At 41.6% G+C, this 22,511-nt stretch overlaps 1 protein-coding gene across 1 annotated transcript in view; it reads left to right on the top strand.

The window, feature by feature from the left end:
* KANSL1L (KAT8 regulatory NSL complex subunit 1 like) overlaps positions 1-22,258 on the top strand; it is a 68,264-nt gene extending 46,006 nt beyond the window's left edge. Inside the window, exons 5-16 of the mRNA XM_063429948.1 lie at positions 7,654-7,745; positions 7,905-8,109; positions 10,341-10,506; positions 10,596-10,706; positions 12,679-12,780; positions 12,895-12,977; positions 13,775-13,923; positions 15,241-15,295; positions 15,597-15,700; positions 15,792-15,954; positions 18,938-19,150; positions 20,953-22,258. Coding sequence (XP_063286018.1) covers positions 7,654-7,745; positions 7,905-8,109; positions 10,341-10,506; positions 10,596-10,706; positions 12,679-12,780; positions 12,895-12,977; positions 13,775-13,923; positions 15,241-15,295; positions 15,597-15,700; positions 15,792-15,954; positions 18,938-19,099 — 1,392 coding nt within the window. The 3' untranslated portion in view covers positions 19,100-19,150; positions 20,953-22,258. The remainder of the gene's footprint in view (positions 1-7,653; positions 7,746-7,904; positions 8,110-10,340; positions 10,507-10,595; positions 10,707-12,678; positions 12,781-12,894; positions 12,978-13,774; positions 13,924-15,240; positions 15,296-15,596; positions 15,701-15,791; positions 15,955-18,937; positions 19,151-20,952) is intronic.
* Positions 22,259-22,511: the final 253 nt, after the last annotated feature.

Below are 22,511 nucleotides of genomic sequence, written 5' to 3'. Positions count from 1 at the left end.
CTGTCTACGGCATTCATATGCTTGAGAGTATTCATATGCTTCTCCGATTCGGTGATTGTGGTGTCTGCCAGAGTGCTTGGAGTCCTCAGGAAGCGCTAGGAGCATCCTTTAACGGAGGTACCAAGTCGGGGTGCCAGGTGATCCGTTACATTGGTGGCAAGCGGTGGGATGGCGTCCTAGTGCGAGGTAAAGCAGCTCAGAGACACTGTTTGGATTTACAAATTGAGGGCAACGCTAGCAGTCGTGCAGCGCCCCTGGGAGCAGACAAGTATGGAAGGTTCTGGCTCTGGAGATGATTGGCTGGCCGAGGTGAGGCAGCGAGTGGCCGAGTATGGGGATGATATACCCATGGAGACACGCCGGGTGATCTGGAACCAGGTCATGGCTGAGCGAAACACAAGGCTGGACCGAGAATTCCGGTTGGCAAAAGAGAGGAAGTATGCTCAGCAGCAGGAGTGTTACAGCAGCCGAGTAGAGGCTGCATCCGAGGAGGTTAGCCGTCTTTCCCTGAGGCGGCGGGAGGAACCCAAAGTGGGGGTCCTCATAGACTGGTCCTGTGAGGAACCACAACAGGCAGGTAGAGATGGGACCAGGGTCTCTCCACCGGGCCCACCGGGATGCTGGGCAGCCGGCCCAGATCCCCAGCAGCAGCCAGAGTTGCCAGGTCGGGAAGCAGGTGGCCCTGGCCCTTACTCACAAATGTTGAGGGGCCTCACGGATTGGTCCTGGGAAGACCCACAGATGGCAGGTGGAGATGGGATTGCGGTCTCTCTACCGGCCCTACAGGGATGCTGGGCAGTCGGCCCAGATCCCCAGCGGCAGTGTGCGTTACAGGGAGCTGAAGGTGCCGTTCTTGCTCCCCAGCGGCAGTCTACGGTGCAGGGAGAGGAGCCTGTTATCCCCTCTCCCCAGCGGCTGAAGGTGTGTAAGGGAGAGGAGTTTGTTATTCCCTCTCCCCAGCGGCAGCGCAGCTCACCAAGGGGAGACAGTAAGCCCCTCACCAGCGCAGATGGGACCGTGGTCTCTGCGCCCTGCCTACAGGGAGTACAGAGGGTCAGCCCTGCTCCCCAGCGGCTGAAAGTGTGTAAGGGAGAGGAGTTTGTTACCCCCTCTCCCCAGCGGCAGCTTAGCGCACCAAGGGGAGACAGTAAGCCCCACACCAGCGCAGATGGGACCGTGGTCTCTGCGCCCAAGTTACAGGGAGCTGAAGGGGCTGTCCTCCCTCCCCAGCGGCAGTGTGATTTGTTGGGAATTGGGAGCCCAGTCTCCTTTCCCCAGCGGCAGAGTGTCCAGCAGGGAATAGAGAGCCCAGTCTCCTTTCCCCAGCAGCATGACACTGCATTGGGAGGAGAGACAGTCGGTCTCCCTCCACAAAGACTGAAAGTATGCATGGGAGAGGAGATTGTTACCACCTCTCCCCAGCGGCAGAGTGTTCTAATGGGAGAGGAGCTGGTTACCACCTCTCCCCAGCGGCAGCTTAATGTACCAGGGGGAGACTGTAAGCCCCACAACTGTGCAGATGGGACTGTGGTCTCTGCACCTACAGCACAGGGGGTAAGGACAGTCAGTCCTGTCCCCCAGCAACAAGGCTGCTTAGCCAAAGGGGAGACAGTCGGTCTCCCCCTCCAACAGCGGAGCTATGTATCCAAAGGGGAGACAGTCGGTCTCCAGCAGCAGAGCTGTGCAACTAAAGAGGAGACAGTCGGTCTCCAGCAACCAGGCTCCAACCAGACTACTCCCGTGGTAGTGCTGGCACCAGGACAGAGTACCGCTGGTCTCTGCCCCCTCAGCAACCCACCAAGGCAGCCTACCAGTCCCCCACACAGCCGTGGTAAGGCACCTGGACATGGACAAGATTCTCCCTTACCCAGGTGTAGTAACCATTTATTACGGGTGGGCTGTACTGCTGTTTCTGTCTTGTGGGTGGGCTGCTGGACTAACAAGGGCACTGACCGGCAAGAGGTCAGGTACCCTGTTAGTCTGTTTGGAAAAGGGGAGAAATGTGGCGAAACCAACCTCGCCACTGGGCCCTGGAGAAGCCTGTTTGCTAGCCTCCTACCTGCTGACTATGGCCCCTGGGTTATTTGGGGCATATTGTACTTTATATTGCTGCAACTGGCCCTTTTAAAATCACCGATGGACATATTGGGACTTTTTGGGATTGTGGCGAAACCGACCTCGCCACGTGTCCTTGGAGGGGGCCGATTGCCCGCCTCTTGCCTTTGGACTATGGACCAGACTTTATGGGAATGTGATACCCCAGATAGCTATACCATGGAGCCTATTCATAATGAAAGACTATGGGAAAGACTTTAGCTCCATGGCAATTGTACTGTGTGAGTAGGATCTGCGCGCTATTCGGTAGTTTTGTGCGCGCAGATCCCAGCTATCTGGGGATAGGTGAAATGTCTGTGTGTTATGTGTAAAAGGTGAATTTATGTATTTTAAAGTGTTTTACTGTCTTTGTGTCCCCATGTGCTTAATGGAGTCTGTCTCTGTGCTGGGAGATAATTGGATTACTTCTCCAGCACAGAGAAGGCCCTGGAAAGCTAGGGGTTTTAAAAGATACTTTTAGTAACTTTTGAACCCCTGGTCTGATCCATGCCATTTTTTAATATGTTGTTCCCCTGAATGGATTGATTGTGGATATGTAATTTTGTGTGAATGTGATGTATGGTTTTGAAGTTATAAATATTGTGTAAAAAGTATATTTTAAACTGTATGAATAATGGGATTATGTGTCACACTAAGGGGAGGGGATGTGTGGGAGGTAACATCTATGTCATTGGTTCTTTTATGCCTCCCCCTGGGTGTGGCCTGTATGTGTGAGTTGGAAATAAAAGCCAGGCTGGATGAGCCAGTCGAGAGTTCCTGTTTAACCCTCAAAGTGAAGTGTCGTCTCATTATTGGGGGAGGATTTATTGTATGCTGTTCCAGTTTGACTGCTAGGAATGCAAACCTATTCGTATGGTTCCTATTCAACTGTCTACGGCATTCATATGCTTGAGAGTATTCATATGCTTCTCCGATTCGGTGATTGTGGTGTCTGCCAGAGTGCTTGGAGTCCTCAGGAAGCGCTAGGAGCATCCTTTAACGGAGGTACCAAGTCGGGGTGCCAGGTGATCCGTTACAACATGTATGGTAGTATTTGCTGATATTAGGCAATGCTTCTGGTACTTGTTGAGAACACAAGTATTAGCCTATTATTCTTCACATGGATGTATTGATGTAAACTAGTGAAAGATATATATTTTTTATTTTTTTTACACAGGCAAGGTCTCAAATATGTAATTGTGATTTGAATTATTTTTCTATAGCAAATAGGTTGTCATAGGTAAAAACCACTGGCATGCATGCCAAGTGTCCCTATTTAGGATGAACAGTCCCCTTAACTCCCAACTTTGCCAATAAGAAAATCGATAAGCGAGGGGAGGTGGGGGGGTGGGGGGGAGGGGAGGTTGAAGGGGAGAGTTCATCCAAGGGGGCATTGCTAGCAACGCAAGTTGTGTCACTGGTGTTGCCCATAATACACAGGTCCACCCACCATCAAGCAAGCCAGGTTCACAGACAGCCTCCTGGCCAGCCTCCACGGATGAGGGACACCTGGGCACAAAATCAGGACAACGGGACAGAACCCAGAAATCAGGAGTGTTCCACTCAAAGTGGGACAGTAGGAAGGCCCTATTGGGGCCCAAATCCATCTGTGTTTCTATCTTTGTGTCCTGCTTTTTTAGTAGCTCCATATTGTTGGTGTGAGTAAGGGTATAACCATGCTCCACAGCAATAACTAGCACAGTAATGTGTCTTTAAAGTGGCACTCTCAACCCCCTCCAAAATGAGTATTTCATGAAAATAAGATCTTTATGATATACTCATTCTGACTGTGTTGAAATTTCACTGAAATGCCAACCCAGTCTAAAAATATACTGAAACAAAGTAGGGACTACTTTGTCTCAGTATTTTCCCTATGTTTGACAAAGCTTGACACTAAGCAGAGCTATTGCCATCAAGCCTTGTCATTTCCCCAGACGCCACTAGTGAGGCTGTAGAGAAATTAAGCTATTTCTATGGAGGATCTTGCGGCTTCCTCCATAGACCTTAATACTGTATCCTTGTGCATGCGCTGACATGGGCTTCCAGCAGCAGGAAGAGGATAACTGCACCCACAAGGGAAAAGTTCAGGTAAGCAAATCTCACCTTTGTCCCCCCTGGCCATTGGACGCCAAGCAATGATGTCACCATCTTTTCAAATTAAGCAAAGACCTCAGACGGTGACAGATCTGCTTTAAAGTACAATAAATATGTGTATAAATCAGGCGGTGTAAATAAGATGCATTGTTCTTGATCTAAATTACATTTTAGTTACATGAATGTTACTAGCAAGTCACCTACACTTTCTCAGAACAGCCCTGCCCGTGGCCACACCATCACTCACACCCGTAAAATTAAAGTGTCCCCATTGTCTGTTTGAAATGTGGGGAGGTATGCACAGGAAGAATAATTAGTGCTTCCTCTAATTAATCTTAACGAGTTTGTCTACTTCCAGTAAGAAGTGTAAATGTATGGGAGATTTGTAATGGGTTTTGCACATGATTGATTTGTGTTTTGTTGCTAACTGCTTATCGTGTCCTTGAAGAACAAGCTGAATTAGAATAATGTGTCTGTGTGCAAGAAACAAAACTGTATGTCAGCCTTATACAGAACCAGCGCATTTATGAATGATACGGTCATAAGATCCCTTTTATTTGGCAAATAAAATAAGTTCCCTTTGCAATTTGTACCCTAGAGTGTCGCAGAGGATGCTAGTACTTACAGCTCAAAAAATCTTACGTGCAAAAAATCAATGCATCTCTAACAGAGTGTGGTTAACAGTGGTTGCAGTCCACACCATTATGAGTGTACTGTGAACACTTGCTTATCAATATCGGGGGGGGAATTATTTTTTTTTAAACATTTTTTATGTAATGCTGTTTAAATAATGGTAAACTACAACTTCTCCTCATTATGTTGATAAGACTTCCAGTGGCCATTTTGGAATTTATTCTCCCCTCTACTGATGAGACAATAATTCCTACTCTTTTTTTTTTCTCCTTCTATAGTGAATATTGTGCCTTAAAGGAATATTATTTGTATATTGCCAGTGTTTGGTAGTTAGCAGGCAGTGGATTCATTATAGTTGACTCTCTAGCTCAGTGGTAGTCAACCTTTTTCTACCTACCGCCCACTAATGCATCTTTTTGGTTGAAAAAATTTCCTTACCGCCCACCAGTTTTCGCGCAAATGCGGAATATTTTTTAGAAAGGAGGGTGTTTTAAAAAAAATAAATGTACGTACATTTATCTTTTTATTTCTACTTAATGCAGGTCTATAAGGTTTTAACTTTATAAAGTTTAATGAGAAAACAATAAAGTAAATTGAAATTACCTTTACTAGTGATTAGTGAGATCCTTGAGGTTGATGCTGCGAGACTAAATATTTGATATCTGGTTCGATTTTCGTAAGGAACAAACGAAGGTCTCTTTCAGTGATATTCAGACGACTTCTCTGTTTGCGCATAATATGATTTCTCATTTGTGCGTCAGCTCATCTCCTCTCCCTCCTCAATTCCCCTCCCCACCTTTTTTTCCCTTTTTTCTATTTTTTTAACCTTCCTTATAGCAATGCCCAGTAGGAAGGCTGAGCTAGGTAGCCCACTTACTATAGTCCACTATAACAGACAGGCACACATACAGACACACATACAAGACACACACACAAAGACACATACGACACACACACACACAAGACACACATACAGGCACATACAGACAGGCACATACAGACAGGCACATACAGACAGGCACACATACAGACACACATACAAGACACACACACAAATACACATACAGACACACACACATACGACACACACACACAAGACACATACAGACACACAGACACACACATACAGACACACAGACAGGCACACATACACACATACAGACACACAAGACACAGACAGGCACACACACACAAGACACATACATACAAACAGACAGACACACATACAAACAGACACACACAGACATGCAGACACGCATAAGACATACATAGACACACATGCAGACACACAAGACACACATACAATGACACATACATACAAAGACAAGACACACAGACAGACACACACACACACAGATATATACAGACAGACACACACACACACACAAGACATACATACAAAGACACATACAGACAGACACACAAGACATACAAAGACACACACACACAAGACATACCTACAAAGACACACACAGACACAAACAAACACACACATTATATTTAAGTCACCCTCCTGTTTCCTACCTTTAACCCCTTAAGGACCAAACGTCTGGAATAAAAGGGAATCATGACGTGTCACACACGTCATGTGTCCTTAAGGGGTTAAGGTGCAGGAGGGTGACTTTTCCTGGGGTCCAGTGGTGGCTCAGGTGGATGGGAGTCAGAGTTCCCACTCTGACTCCCTGGTGTTCCTCCCGCGCGGCTCTCAGTTTTAGCTGGGAGGAGTGACCAGGGAATCACTTCCTCCCAGCTCTGTGATGTCATCACAGGGTGCCCGGTCACGCTGTTAAAGCGCCCAGCGCTGACCGGTCCCCCTTACAATCCGCATTCATCGGGTGGCCCTGACAGCATGGGCCACCCGATGGACACTTTGAAAGGCGGCCTTACCGCGCGGGCCGGAGCCGCAAATGGTCACAGCGATACCCAGTCGCACGGGTACCGCCTGCTCGCGCCCGCCCGCACTATCAACCTGGAAATCCCTACCGCCCACCTGGAATCCTGAAACGCCCACTAGTGGGCGGTCGGGACCAGGTTGACGACCCATGCTCTAAACTTTTTGTGGGACATAGCATTTGCTTGGTGACCTATTTTTCAATTGGACAATTGGCTGCAACCATGTTATGTTATTGCCCAAAATGTCACAAAATATCTCTGCCAGAAACAATGTGTCCCCACTACACTGGGGATAGTATATAGGTTACAGTAAACAGTTTGTGGTAAGCTGCTTGGGGCCTAATGGCTCTCCAAACTGTGACACACTACAATGACATGGAGATCCATTTTTAGGGACTGATCTACCTGTAAGAACCACTGTTATAGGTGATGCATTTACTTTTAAGAATCAATCCCAGCCCCATATCAGCTTTAGCCTATTGAGCACCATCTTACCTTCAGTGGTTAAATAGATTCTGAAAGACGAAGAGTAGGGGAAACAATAAGACAAAGGTAAGTTTGAGGTGACCGAGCCACCCTAAGTTGGTCCTCCAGTTGCCCCCATCTTCCTTGAACTCTGCCAGTACTGTATGAGTAAGGTTTAGGCGGGTAGCCATTGATTGGCTTAGAGCATCAGCTGCCACCAATTTAGATAAACCGTAATAGAGTGGTAGCAAAACAATGTAATGAATGTACGACAACACCTGGACACTCCTGCCCCTACAGCAACTTCAATGAGCTGAAACTTAACTGATGGCTGAGTGGTTTTGGAAATGTGAGTCAGTGTTTGGGGTAGTTAGATAAACCCGAGATTATTATGGGGGAATCTATTGTTTTAACAGTCTGTTGATTTTTGTCAGAAAATGAGGCAGTCTCTATATTGCTTTATCTCTCCTACAGAGTGCTCAGCTCACAGAAATGGTCAACAGCCTTATAATCCCAGGTGGCATCTCCCCTACGGACACTGCAAAATCCAACGGGTTTCCTTACAGGTAAGTAGACTAGCTAGTAGTACTCTCATTTTAGAGAATGTACATGCGGTGTGGTATTCACCAAAGTGGGCTGATCCATGTTTTTTACTGCTGGAATGAAGATGGATTCATGGAAGCTCACTTTCTCCTGCCACAGCTCAAGAGATTGTATCCTTTCAGAGCTCCGAGGCAGAATGACAAGGGATCCCGGTACTTGAATGGATTCTGTGATCAGCAGCAAATAAAAAGAAGAAAAAGGAACCATGTTAAGGCTTCTTCCTCTCTCAAAGGCAACATCAGCAGCTCAGCTCGGACCAGACCTCTGAAGACGTTCCAGAAGAGGAAGCTCTACAAGCCAAGTTTGCATTGTTCACCAGCCAAGTTGGTATGATAACAATCTAAAAGTGAATGCCAAGCTTTATAGTAGAGAAGTCTTTGTGCTCCAATACTATCCATGCCGTAGTGTCTACCCTCAGAATTGCCAAATCTATTTTGTTTATTAAGGAACACTTAACAATGCATTCTATAAAGCTGTAATGTGAACTGAGTATTATACAATACAGTTCTGAAGTATGTTTTTTATTGACTAAAACATCCTATGTGGCAAAGCTATCTGCATTTGATAACAAATCCATGTGTCTAGGAATCTAAAACTTAAAGAGAAACACTTCCACTTCCCTGGATTTTTAAGATTGTGTTTACTTAACCATTGCATTTAACAAATATGTATTCGTCAAGTCTGAAAAATTAAAATTAAATGTAGAAATCCACATCTCGATGTCCTGCAACTGGACACGTCCATCTTGGTTCACTGTCAATCATTGTTCTAATCTTTGCACCTGGCAATTAACACAGAGAGAGCAATGCTAAGAGGAAAATGTTTCTCATTTTCCTCTTCATCTGCATTGTGTGCCATGGCTGTGCCTAGAATCATCTGGATTGTGATTTAATTTGCTAGATCTTTCATTAAAAAAAACATAACATCACATGAAAAAAGGTTGACACAGGTTATTGGTAATTTTCAGTATTTTATTAAATGGTAGATTATCCAGAGTAGTAGCTGTTCTGTAATGCAGGAAAAAGGTCATTAGGGATAGTTTAAAGAAACAGTCTAAGCCACTGATCTCCTCCTCCTCCTCTATCTCTGTAGCTGTGTTCCCTCTTGACATTTGTCTTTATCTGAGCTGGTGAATGTGCTTATTTTATGGTCTATGTGCTGATTTGATCTCTAGCAATCCATGAATGTAAGAAATTATAATTATTTATATTTATACAGTGCCAAAATATTCCGCAATGCAGTATAATAAGGAAATAAGACAGACCCTAAATTCTAACAAGACCTGATTGACGTACTGGAACAGTTGATGAAGAGGGCCCTACCCAAACAAGCTTAATATTAAGGGGCAGATGCCTTTAGTTCAGGGGCATTTGTTATTCCATGATGTTGATTGAAGGGAAGGGTATTTTACTGAGGATGAATTGGTCAAAAAGTGTGCAATCACGTTTTTCCTGAATTCATGGCATGTGGATTTTTGGAGGATTAGTTAGCTATCTGTGCAAAGGGTTTTGGCTGCAAGACTGTGAGTCCTGGGTGAATCGTATGAATGCTGTGGGAGGCATAGGCTGAAACAAAGAGTCTGGGTTAGATAGAACAGCAGTTATGGGTGGATGAAGCATGCATATATTGAGATGAGAAATAAATCAAGCAATAAGAAAAAGAGCAAAGGACAAAACATTTGGAAATTCAAGGGATAAGGGAGTAAGAGAAGATCAGACCGTGTAAAAGTTATAAATAGTAAACATAAATTAACTAGACTATGCGTCGAATACTACCAGGAAAATAAGCATTAAAAAAAAAAGTGTAACGAAGATGTTATTCTAATTTGTCAAATTAATACGGGGGAGATGGTGGTTACAGAATAACACAGTTGAAAATAAATGTAGATATAAAGGATAAATGTAGGCAATACAGGAATTCTTGAGATGATGCTCCAGAAATGCTACCTCTGCATAAGGATTTGGCTGCAAGGCTTGCCAGGGCCAATCTTATCAATGCTTCTATGTGAGTTGCAGGCTCCGCATAGTGCTTTGACTGCAAGGATGCCCTGAAATTCAGATAAAACGTCTTATAGTACACGATAGTGCACTGTATAAGCAAATAATTCTGAATATTCATTCCTTTCATTCAACCAAATTTCCAGTGACTGGGTTATTGTAACAGGTGCCACCTACACTATTGTCCCTGCCAGCTCTCCCGCATGCCAAGTATAAACCCTCACGGTGCTTGGCACTCTGCAAACTCTTCGAAGGCACCACCTAAGTACTACAGCAGCATACTCTTAAATAGAAAGCATTGGTTTGTTGGCTTGTCCTTGTATGCATTATAGAGGAGTTTGAGTGCTAATGGTATTTAGTTGTTGTCCTTAATTTGTCTTTACGTCTTGATCTGTGTGAGAGCATTGTCTTTATATTCAAGAAATAAGTGTGCTTAGAACTCTAACCTGCTTTTATAGCTAGAAGCAACGGCATGTGGGCTGTTTGCTTCGTGTTTATGTCATGTTACATTGTATTTTTACAAACATTAAGTTTGCTTTTTTTGTAATAATCTTGCTGCAGGCTATACTCTCCACTGAATCTTTATTTCCGTACGATGAGTCACTACTCAACTCTTACCGTAGCTCCACCTGGACTGGTTGTAACAAGCAGGAAAGTTTTGGATCGATGAGCCAAACAATCTGTGAGATAGACCCAACATTTCACCCTGTCTTATCGTTGCCATCTGGTAAGCTGGGACGGTGTATGTCTGTTTAAAGAGAAATAGTTTCTCTCTCGATGCATGCGTTTTACGTTTTCTTTCTGGATGATTTCTAGAAATCCCTCTTAATTTACACTTTGATGTGTTGCTGAGGAACAGTGAATTTAAGAGAGAAGCTTTCACCAACACGTTATTCACAGCAAAAGAGGAAAATTCTCCTGTTCATGGTAAATATACTAATACAGGTTTTTTGTTTTGTTAGTTTTTTTAATTTCAGGATCTGTAGAAGTTGTATGAAGTTGTTATAGTGACATCTAAAAATGGCTAAAAATATTGACATTTCACCCGCTACTTCTGTATTGAGTGTTTCCCATCTTGAAGAACTTTAGCTTTTCTGCAAAGGTAGCCAACACCTCAACCACAAAAGGACATATCCTCTTTAGCAAAGTCTGCTGGGCAAGGGGGTTAAATACCTCAGAGGGTTCCTCGCATTATCATCATCTTTTTTACTTCTGGTATCTGTGTCTTTGTCACTGGCCAAGAATGTCCATTCTCATGAGTCATCATGAGTGATGGGGAAAAAGACATACTTAAAGGAACACTAAAGCATGTATTCCTAATGCGTTACTTGTCCTTTCACTTAGTAGGTTAAGAAAAAAGTATTTTACTCAACTTTGTACAGAGAACCTGGAGCTGCTTATTTCTTCTCCTCTGGCAGCATCTGGTGGGGGTGGGGGGGGGGGAGAGAAGGGGAGGGGGGGTGATAGTGATAGTATATTCATCAGCACTGTACAGTTGTTAAATAACATTTTCTTCTTGTTTCCTTGTACCTTATATTCATTTTACAATGTTCTACCTCTTCTGTTTGTTTACCGTCAATAAGCTTGGATCCTGGAGAAGTACATAACTAAAAGTAACACTATAGGGTCAGGAACACAAACGTGTATTCCTAACCCTATAGTGTTAAAACAACCATCTAGCCACCCTGCCTCCCCCTGCTTGTCCCACTAACTATAGTAAACATCTTACTTTTATTCAAGTCTGCAGCTGCTGCCTCTGCCCCTGATCTGCCTGCTTGGCTGATATCATCAGAAATAGTGTTCTGAGCCAATCACAATGCTTTCCCATGGATTGGCTGAGCTTGTCAAGGAGGCAGATCAGGGGCAGAACCAGCACAAGCTAAACACAGCCCTGGCCAATCAGCATCTCCTCATAGAGATGCATTGAATCAATGCATCTGTATGAGGAAGGTTTTGTGTCTCCATGCCGAGAGTGGAGACACTGAATGGCAGTACTGCATATTACACTCTAGTAGCCATTTGAGGAGTGGCCAGTGAAGTTATCCCTAGGTTGTAATGTACACACTGCATTTTCTCTGAAAAGACAGTGTTTACAGCAAAAAGCCAGAATGGAGTGATTATACTTATCACAACAAATACAATAAGCTGTAGTTGTTCTGGTGACTATAGTGTCCCTTTAATTGATTCATTCCTGTGTTTCCATACATAAGCGCAAGGGGCACTCCAGACCGCTAAAATACTTTAGCTTGTTGCAATACCTTTTATGTGAAGTGTGCTCTCCTTTTTTTTAATTTGACAAAAAGTGTATATTTCAATAGATATTGGCTCTTTTATAAATTATCTTGTTACACTTCCCTGGTTTTCAAGCAGACAACAGGTCCTCTTAATTCCTGGTTACTTTAGCACCATGGAGCTAAACTTAAAAGGCAGACAATTGCCCAGAGCACCTGCCTTGCAAAGACATCTCAATTAGCTGCACTGGGAAGTCTGTGATTGGACAAAAACAGAGAGTCTGGACTGGGGCATGAAAGGTGGGCTTGCAAAGACAATAGACAAGAGAACAGCAGACTTTGCAAGCTATTTTTAGATATGCCCCCAATGAAAATATGCAGAATTGCATGCATGTTTTGATTTAGAGTTCATCAGTTAAACAGTAAACTATATACACTAAACAGTGAGCTTTTTTTTATTTCTTGAGTGTACCTTTTGGACACGTTCTTGACTCATTTGATCTGCCCTTCCTGAAATCACCTTTCTGGTTTAGTGAAGATCACACATGTTCTGTGAATGTATACAGCTACTTCATTGCTTTCTCGTTATTTGGTTTACGTGATTCTGCAATATTTGCATTGCTATGTTAAAATCTGATTTTTATATATATATATATTTTTTTTGTTAGCATCAGCAAGTTGGACTAATGGTCACAAATCTAGCTGCAGACCCCAGGTGTGCTATGAAATGCGCACACGGGAAAGAAGACACATGAGTGAAAATGAAGCCGGTAAATTTTAATATCTAATACAAATCTGCTTTGTTTATAGTTGCAATATCTATTCGTTATTGTATTTTCATTTTTACAGCAATGCTTTTTTTTTACACATTTTCCTTAATTCAGATGACTTGTCTGTCATGTCGGATCCTTTCAGAAATGTACAGGTTGACAGTGGAACTTCATCTGCTCAAAAGCCCTCTGCACAGGTAGGTAATAGAGATATGATTGAACATCCGAGTGCTCAATCAAAATATATCAGTATCTTAAAGGAACACTACAGTGTCAGGATGCAAACATATATTCGTGACACTATAAGTTTGAAATAGGCGTTTAGGCACCAGCCCTCTTTACCCCTAGTTAAAAATGTGAATTTATTTAACTTTTTACCAGTGCCGCATGGGTCTCCTCGCGTCTGGCCCCGTTCCCACTCCTCCATGGATGGGATCATCACATTTGCTGATCTCTGCTAATCCAATGCTTTCCATTAGAGGCTATTGTGCATGTGAGGCACAACAACGTGCTGTGCCATTCAGCATCTCCTCATATAGATGCATTGACATAGTGCATCTTTGGGGGAGCGTTCAGTGTCTCCAGGCAAAGTGTGGCAAGGCTGAATGTCGGTTTTGCACCGAAAAGACAGTGTTTACATTAAATAGCCTGCAGGGACAGGCTGGAGACACCAGAACAACTACATTAAGCAGTAGTTGTTCTGGTCACTATAGTGTCCCTTTAATTCTTGATAATTAACTTCTTATTATTAACTTATTTCCCTATTTGTGCTCTTCACTATTTAAAATTTTATTATTATTTAAAACATTTTTTTTAACCACGACTCAACTGGAACAAAAATTGTCCAGCCTTCGTGTCTGATTTTTTTTGTCAGTCCTCCCCTGCTGTGCTGTGTTTGGGACCTTTAAAGGCCCTTTCTGTTTTCTACACAGACTTGTGCTAATTCAGTTCTAGTACACAGCGCTGTGTTTTATCTGTTTGTGTGCTCTTTCAGAAATGCCTTGCGCGTGACTCCAACAGTCTTTCACGCCGCAGGTTAAGGAGTGAAAATGCTTACGACATTGACAACATTGTAATCCCCATGAGTTTGGTTGCACCAACAAAGGTGGAAATTCTACAGTATAAAGAAATTCTCACTCCCAGGTATTATTTGTTGCATTCAATTTGTAAAAGAAATTTTAGATCCCAAAATGAGTATGGCTCCTTTCAACCTTTAAAAATATTGGGACTCCCACTTTCTAATCTGTCTACTTGGTGTTCTTCAGAGGGAAACTGAGCACAGTGTGGGCTAAGGACTGGGTGATGAGTTGTAACAGTTTATATGGGCAGAGGGAATGCATTAGCAGTTGACGACAGAAAATAAATGTACATGGAATTCCTATAAAGGGAACAATGGGCTAGGACTTGATCAAGAGATGAAAATACACAGATTTGATTACATTAATGAAAAGATGGGCAAACATGGAGGAAAAATGGGATGTGGTCATGGGAGGAAGCAAAAGACTAGATGGGTATAAAATGGGAACTTATCTGCAAGTTGAGCTTGGGAGTGTAACTAATTGGAAATACTCTGCTCTATGGTGCAGCCCTCATCCTGCAGTGCTGTCTGTGCTTTGCTCTCTCAGTACCAATCTCATCCATCACACAAGTCCTGGTCTGCTTTTCTCAGCACAACTTTCACCCATGTCTATATCCCACAACAGTTGTCCATGATTAACATGGTTCTCACTTTGCCCTTCTTTCTTCTGCACTGTCTAGCCCATTTTTCAAGATGTTTATGGTTTTATAATCTGACACCTATGTTAAAGGGACACTATAGTCACCTGAACAACTTTAGCTTAATGAAGCAGTTTTGGTGTATAGAACATGCCCCTGCAGCCTCACTGCTCAATCCTCTGCCATTTAGGAGTTAAATCCCTTTGTTTATGAACCCTAGTCACACCTCCCTGCATGTGACTTGCACAGCCTTCCATAAACACTTCCTGTAAAGAGAGCCCTATTTAGGCTTTCTTTATTGCAAGTTCTGTTTAATTAAGATTTTCTTATCCCCTACTATGTTAATAGCTTGCTAGACCCTGCAAGAGCCTCCTGTATGTGATTAAAGTTCAATGTAGAGATTGAGATACAATTATTTAAGGTAAATTACATCTGTTTGAAAGTGAAACCAGTTTTTATTTTCATGCAGGCTCTGTCAATCATAGCCAGGGGAGGTGTGGCTAGGGCTGCATAAACAAAAACAAAGTGATTTAACTCCTAAATGACAGTGAATTGAGCAGTGAAATTGCAGGGGAATGATCTATACACTAAAACTGCTTTATTTAGCTAAAGTAATTTAGGTGACTATAGTGTTCCTTTAATCTGCAAATTATTTTACAAGAAGGCTATGCTCTGATCCCCAGGGTATGCTATAGGTGGGTTGGTGATTTTTTCATGCCTAGAATTTTGTTTTTTCTTTGACAGCTGGAAGATGGTTGTACTTGAACCTTTAGCAATAAAACCTGAGGTGAGATCACAAGTTTTTATTATCTGTCTGATTATCTCTAGTTTGCACCATCTCATTGGCTAATAAATGATGGTAGCTATTTAACTATTAAACACACTTAAACATTTTGGTTCCAATTCAGCAAATGATCACTAAACCCCGCTGTTTTGGTAAATAGCTATCTATATGTAAAATAAGTTGTTTGGACTGATCTGCCATCAATAGTTTCACTAATTCTCTAGTGCTACTTGTCACATCATTTCTGTGAGTTACAAACCAACTACATCTATCTTCCCCAGTTCTGATTGACATTTCTGTGTAATTGCAGCTTGAGGACCTGTCAGATGAGGCTATCTCCTGCAGACATAAAAAGTATGAGCTGAAAGAAAAGGCCCGTTGGTCATTGTGGGAGCAAAGCAAATGGCCCAAGCGGAGCAGGTTAGTCTCCGCAGTCCATCTAATCTGTGTTTTTCGAGATTTCAACACTGTAATAATTACTACTTCTTATAAATATGATTTATAATTTCAGATCTTCAAGCAATAGCTTTGGTGTCTGGACAGGAAATCTCTTGGCTTCAGATGAAAACAGCAGGAGTCCTACTGTATTGTTACCTGGTTCCCAAGACTCTCCATCAGCTGATACAAATGATTCACAGAACCCACAAACTGCAGATGAGACTTGCCAAGAAAAGGTCATTCTAATGTATGCCATGTGCTATACTGTGGTTCTAGTGCCTCTTATTTTATTGATCTATCTAAATCAGTGTAAATCCGTTTACTGTAAAGAACTAAGAACAAGGATGTCCCTCGTTAACATGCCATAATACATTTTGTAGTAATTAATCTGTCTGGCTTGTTTTTTTCATACCAGTTCTCTGATTTTAGCAAGCCACTTTAGCTCACAGACATCTAAAATAAAATAGTGTAACAGTAGTGACTTGCAATGGGGAAAACATATACATCTTAGACATAACCTACATTTTACTTGTTCTCTGGTTTCATTTTCAGCCTCCTCAGTGAGGCAGTTAAAATTAAAAATCTTAAATGATTGCACTTCTAAATTAGCATTTGTTAATGTATTAATACTATATGCATAAAACATTTGCTGTAAATCAACAGGCTTTGCAGCTTCTGCAGTCAGTAACTGTTGACGGTAACAGTCACTTAAATCCCGGCAGTGCTGCATAAACTCAACAGGGGGTTCTATGAGATGCAGTTGATCTGTTAGCTTTTTTATTTTTTTTTAAACAAGAAAAATCACGACTAAACTACAACTCCCATAAAGATGATGCTATAAACCGCTGTGGAACTAGAAGAAGAAAAGTTGGGAGGGTCTAAAAGGATGAGTTTGAGGAAAATAAAGGAAACTGAACAAACAAGATGTTTCTTGAACTTTTTGTTTGAAAAAAACATCTAGAACCGTGTACATATATTTAATAGGTGTAAAGGTAACCATAGGAAAACTACCCAGAATTCCTAGCTGCAGCGTAACCACTGCGTGCTGAAGAAATAGAAACTGATATGTCGCAACATCCTCAGCAAGACATGATTAAATGCCGTTAGCTAGATACACATTTGTGAATAGTTTAGGCTATTCAAACAATTAGACCCAAAGGTCCAGATGGGCCTCCTTCTTATCTTGTCTTGCCTGGTTAACTATAATTGATAAACACAATTTACTTCCTTCATAATATCTCCGCACTTGTAATTGTTACTCAAGTGTATGTGTGGAGGAGGGTATTTTGTGTATAGGTTCATCTTTTTTCTGCTGACAGAAATAATTATGTTTGAGCCCTGTTTTAACCACTTGTGGAACAATGGGGGATCATTTTTCAAAGTGTTCTTTAACCCCTTAAGGACACATGACATGTGTGACATGTCATGATTCCCTTTTATTCCAGTAGTTTGGTCCTTAAGGGGTTAAAATGGTGGTTACATTCAGTCATTCTGATTGTATTTATTAGAGCTCACGGACAGTACAGGTTCGTTTTGAATTGATGCATGTTCATTATGTTTGTACTGTGGAGTATGTTGGCGCTATATAAATACCGAATAATAATAATAAAGTGATCTAAAAAGTGGCAGTTTTTTTTCATAGTAAATTGTGCCAGTTTTCACAGAAATTTCCATTCCAGAAGACTGCTTAACTTCTAATTTGAAACATTCTGCTACTTCGCTGTTGGGAAAAAGTGGCGGAAATATTCAAAAATTCCTTGCATTGGTGAAAAAATAAGAATACAGGATACAAAACAAGCAACACCTTAAAGAAAATCAGGCCAAAAATTAGATGAAAAAGTGTTCTTAATACTTTGATAAATCTCCCCAATGACTTCACTTCACAGGAACATAACAAGATACCATATTTTTTTATTTTCTTATTTGGGGTAAAAAACTGTGTACTATATTATATATATATATATATATATATATCAAGTATTGCTACATTTATGCAGCTGCAATCTTGCCAGTCTCCCTCACCGGGCAATTCCAAGCTCCTTTTGCTCTCTCACTTCAACACTGCAAATGCCAGGACTTGCTTAAAAACTCTGGCACCAGAGAGACAGAGTATACCTAAGCCCAATAGGAAGGCCACTAAAACAGAGTTATAACTCCTCCCCTTGCCAAAGGTAAGATGCAGGGAGGAGGTAGTAAACTTAAAGGAACACTATAGGGTCAGGAACACAAACTTGCATTCCTGACCCTATAGTGTTAAAACACTAGCTGGTCCCCCTTACACCCTAAATATACCCTTTATTCAAGTCTGCTGGTGCTTGTCCTGATCTGCCTCCTTGGCTGACATCATCAGAATTGGCTTTTCCATTGGATTGGCTGAGATTGTAAATTCTGATGATCTCACCCAAGGAGGCAAGCCAGAGGCGGAGCCAAACACCGCTCTGGCCAACCAGCATCTCTTCATAGAGATGCATTAAATCAGTGCATCTCTATGAGGAAAGTTCAGTGTCTCCATGCAGAGGAACCACCTGGGGAGGCAACTGGAGGTGTCCCTAAGCTGTAATGTAAACACTGCCTTTTCTCTGAAAAATCAGTGTTTACAGAAAAAAGCCTGCACAGACTGACTATACACATTAGGTTGTAGTTGTTCTAGTGGCTATAGTGTCCCTTTAAATAGCCCCACCCCAAAAATAAACTGCTTCTCTCTCATTCTCTACAGAACACCGCCCCTATCCCACCCATCAAATTCACACACACTGTATCAACTATACACAAAAGTTTAAATTTACTGTAATTATTGTACAGATTTTTATATGGTTTTATTTTCTACATTTCTAGTTAACAATATATGGTTGCATCTTATATTACAGAGCGTCTTATTACGAAAAGTATGGTATTTGCATAGCCCTGACCTTGAAAGGCTTAATGCCTTGTTTGGCAAACAGATTGCATATAAGGTCATTTGCCACCTTGAGCAGAGGTTAAAGCCCCTATGATAAGCTCAAGAAACTAGTAAAAAAAATCAGCAGGTGACACACGAATTATGCATCTCAGGACAGTGCTTTCCTATACATAGGGAAACCTGATCTCTCCTTTCCCAAAGAAATGGGCTTTGTAACATGAGAATACACCGTAGCCTCTTCCTTCGTATTATACTAGTTGTGTATGTTTTTATCTTATTAAATGGCGTTTGTCTTGATTTTCATGCTGCTTATTTGGCAGATAGAGCAATGGGAACCCAGGGCCTTCCCATTGACAGAAAAAACGGCATTATCATTGCTAAATGAAGTGGCCAAACACCCGCAGTGCACTTCCATACTTCAGCCACCCCAATCTGATGCTGAAGGTGCGCAACACTCAGTTGGCGATTCAGATCTAACGTGACATTGGAAGCGGTTTGCATTCACAATTTGTCATACCCAGAGGAAAATGAAGGTAAGCTGTAGCCTAGTTGATCTCTAATAAAGTTAGTGGTGCTTGGAATAACTATGTAAATGTACAAGTCAAATATGAAACTGGCTGTTAAAGTGAACCTGTCACGCATATACCAACTTTGCCCAAATCGCCCCATACCTCAAAGTACATTTTTTAGATTTATACACCTCACCTGTTCCAGTACCGCCATTTTGTTGTCTTTGTTGGGGTTACTATGTGACACCCACCTCCAGACCACCACTTGCTCCTCCTGCTGTCTTCTGTGATTTAACCTTCTTGGGCACGCTTGTGTATAATTCTGTGCATTATGTTAAACATGCAGAAACGTGCATGCGTGTTTAAATAAGTGGAATAACTTAACTCCCTCATTGCCATTAGAAACATTTCTCCAGTATAATTTTGTGATCAACTACTTTATGGCAGAAACAATCCTGTCTATGTAGGATTAAATATGGCAATTCAAATAAGTGGATAGAACTATTCATTCTGTATCAAAACACAGGAGGGTGGCTAAATTAATTTACTTTGTGCATGTTTGTTTGTGTGTCTGTTTCTCTGCGTGTGTGCGCATGAGTGTCTGTTTGTGGTTTTATGTGACTGTATATGTATCTGTATGTGAATGTGTGTCAGTATATATATATATATATATATGTATTATTGTATCTACATGTGTGTCGTAGTGTTTGTATCTGTATGAGTGTGATTCTGTATATCTGATTGTGTTTTGATTTATTTTTGGGGGTGAGGTGTGTGGAGGGTGTGATTGCATGTGAGTGTGGGGCCCAAGTAGAATGTTTGCTCGATGTTCAAGGAATAGTAAAGACTGCCCTGATTATGAGAAATGAAGAGCTATAACTAGCATTTCCTTCAGGTATATAAAGTCTTTGATGAAAGAAGGAAAGAGGAAATTAACAACAGAAAACATGGCGAAGAATTATATTGCCCCAAGCCATAGTGATCCAATTGATAATATGTAGGAGAGCAGAGCTGGCCAAATGTAGCTCCTAGCAATTGCAGAATTAAAACAACCATGAAACTTTGACAGTCTAAAGAATCATTACACGGGCTGGGCTGCCTCTTGGTCCTTCCTAGTGTAGATGTTGACCATAGGGGAGAGGGGGGGCAAATTCTTAGACTTCTGCATCATGACAAAAAAACAAGCTTACAGAGGCAGGGGTCATAATTACCAGGAAGTTGCACTCGCAAACCCATTTCTCAAAAAGAACATTAAACTCAATATAATCAATACACTTGAACTCGAATGTTTTACTGTCTACACAGCCTCGTATAACCGCTTTGCATTGTGCTTTGCCTTTCTGATACAGGAGGTAAAGACATGATGTCTCACAGCAGCAAGGCAATCTCCATTTAGCTAATCTCTGCAGATTCCACTCCTAGTTTAATTCACCCCAGTGGCGTTTTAGACTCGAGGCTATATTACCTCTCCTGTTATAAATTGATGGGCTGCTGATCACAGCCTTATCAAATTTAGAATTGTATTTACAATTTTTTCTCACGTTTATACTTAGGATATTTGTAAAGTTTTTTATTAAAAGTTATATTTTAGTTCACGATACTGTAGTGTCCATGGGTTGCTCTCTATGTATTAGCCCCGAGTAGGGAGTTGATAAAATATAAAAAGAGACTTGTTTTGGTGTCTCTTCTCCCCCACTCTGGTTTGCTTAATACTTACCTTTTCATTTGTGTTCATTTCGTATAGGGGTTACCCCCCACCAATAACAATAGCAACCTGACAACCTCTCTCTACTCGTTCTCTTTTTGTGTATTCCTTTCTGATACAGGTTGCACATGGGACCTACTAGCCAAAAAACTACAAGTGACCTTTCAGCTACCCTGTACCCAAAGACTGTTTCTTCTGACCCTGCAGGCTGGGGTTACAAAGACGTGCTATTCTGTGTTGTACTTGCCAATAGCTGCTGCAGGCAAGCAGGAAGAAGAAAATGGATTCAGTGTGTATTTGTATATAGTGTTTTTTGGTTGTTAAAATAAAAAACTAACACTTGTTCAGAATTACTGGCCATTTTGCAAAGGAGACACAAGGTGATAATGAGCCTGTGCATATATTACTTGTTTAAAAGTATTCCCCCACATTTCCAATTAATCAGTTTAATGGTAAGCTTGTTTAAGCTGGGCCCTCTTCACATTTTGTTCCTGTTCGCATTTGTTGTTTGTATTTCTTTGTTCTGTATTGACCCCCACAATGTAAAGCTTTGTGGAATATTTTCGCACTATATAAATAATGTATCACAGAGGAGTATATTAAAAGGTACAAGACAGGAGGACGAGTTACTCAGGAGCAGTAATTGTCCTTGATTTGTGTGCTAAATTTCCCATCATGCTCTCTCTCTCTAAGGGCTTGGTTGAGAATTGTGGCTATTGTACTTAAAACATCAATGGTGCTGTGGTTGGTCATAATTGCTCTACAACAGGGTTATCCAAACTCTGGCCCTCCAGATGTTGCTGAACTTCAACTCCCATGATTCTTTGAAAGAAATAGCCCAAGTACCATAGGAGTTGTAGTTCAGCAAGGCCAGAGTTTTTAAACCCTGCTCTAGAATCACTGTAAACTGATGCACTGCAGTATTTTATTGGTCTTTTTTTTGATCTGTTTAGAATATTACCATTCCTTCAAACTACAGTAGAAATGAGCCCAAGTGGAGAATACATCAGCACCTTGTATAAATTACACTGTCGCAAAACATAGGTGAAAAGGAGACTTCTAATTTTGTCTTTTAACCAGACTATGGACTATTCAATGTGTTCTATTTTATATTAAAGTTATTTCTGTATTTTAAGTGTGTTCTCAATTAATTGGAGATCAGAAGTGGTTTGTCTTTCCAGTGACTCGGTGGTAGGTGTTTATCACCCAATCAGCAAAGCACTTCTATAACAATGCATTTGACTTACTTAGCACTGTACATGAATACTAATCACAGAGCCATTGCACATATTCCCTTACTAGAGAAAGGTCAATGTACATTTATATAACTATGATTAAGGTAGCATGCAACCCCCTCCTGTGGCGCTGTGTGCAGACTGCAGAGATCACAAAAATGCTTGTGGTGGTCTTTAACACAGGTCTAAATTTGGAGTAATATGAAATAAACTGCAAAATGAGAACAAAATTAGGAAGGGGGTTTGGGGGTCTCCAGTTAATCCAATTTGGAACTGTTACAACACTAAGCACCATTGTTTATTTGTATCATTAGTTACTGTAATTAAAGGGTATTTAATTTGTGGCCCAATGATGTTCTGTGCAGTCATGATAATCTGAGCTTTGTTAGTACTAATGGCCTATTCTTTTAATTACAGCACAGCAATTGGGTTTCCAAAATAAAGA

This window comes from Pelobates fuscus, chromosome 8 (genome assembly GCF_036172605.1).
Source record: "Pelobates fuscus isolate aPelFus1 chromosome 8, aPelFus1.pri, whole genome shotgun sequence".
Classification (NCBI taxonomy): Eukaryota; Metazoa; Chordata; class Amphibia; order Anura; family Pelobatidae; genus Pelobates; species Pelobates fuscus.
Note: the sequence above shows the minus strand (reverse complement) of the source record. Positions and strands in the feature narration are given on the sequence as shown.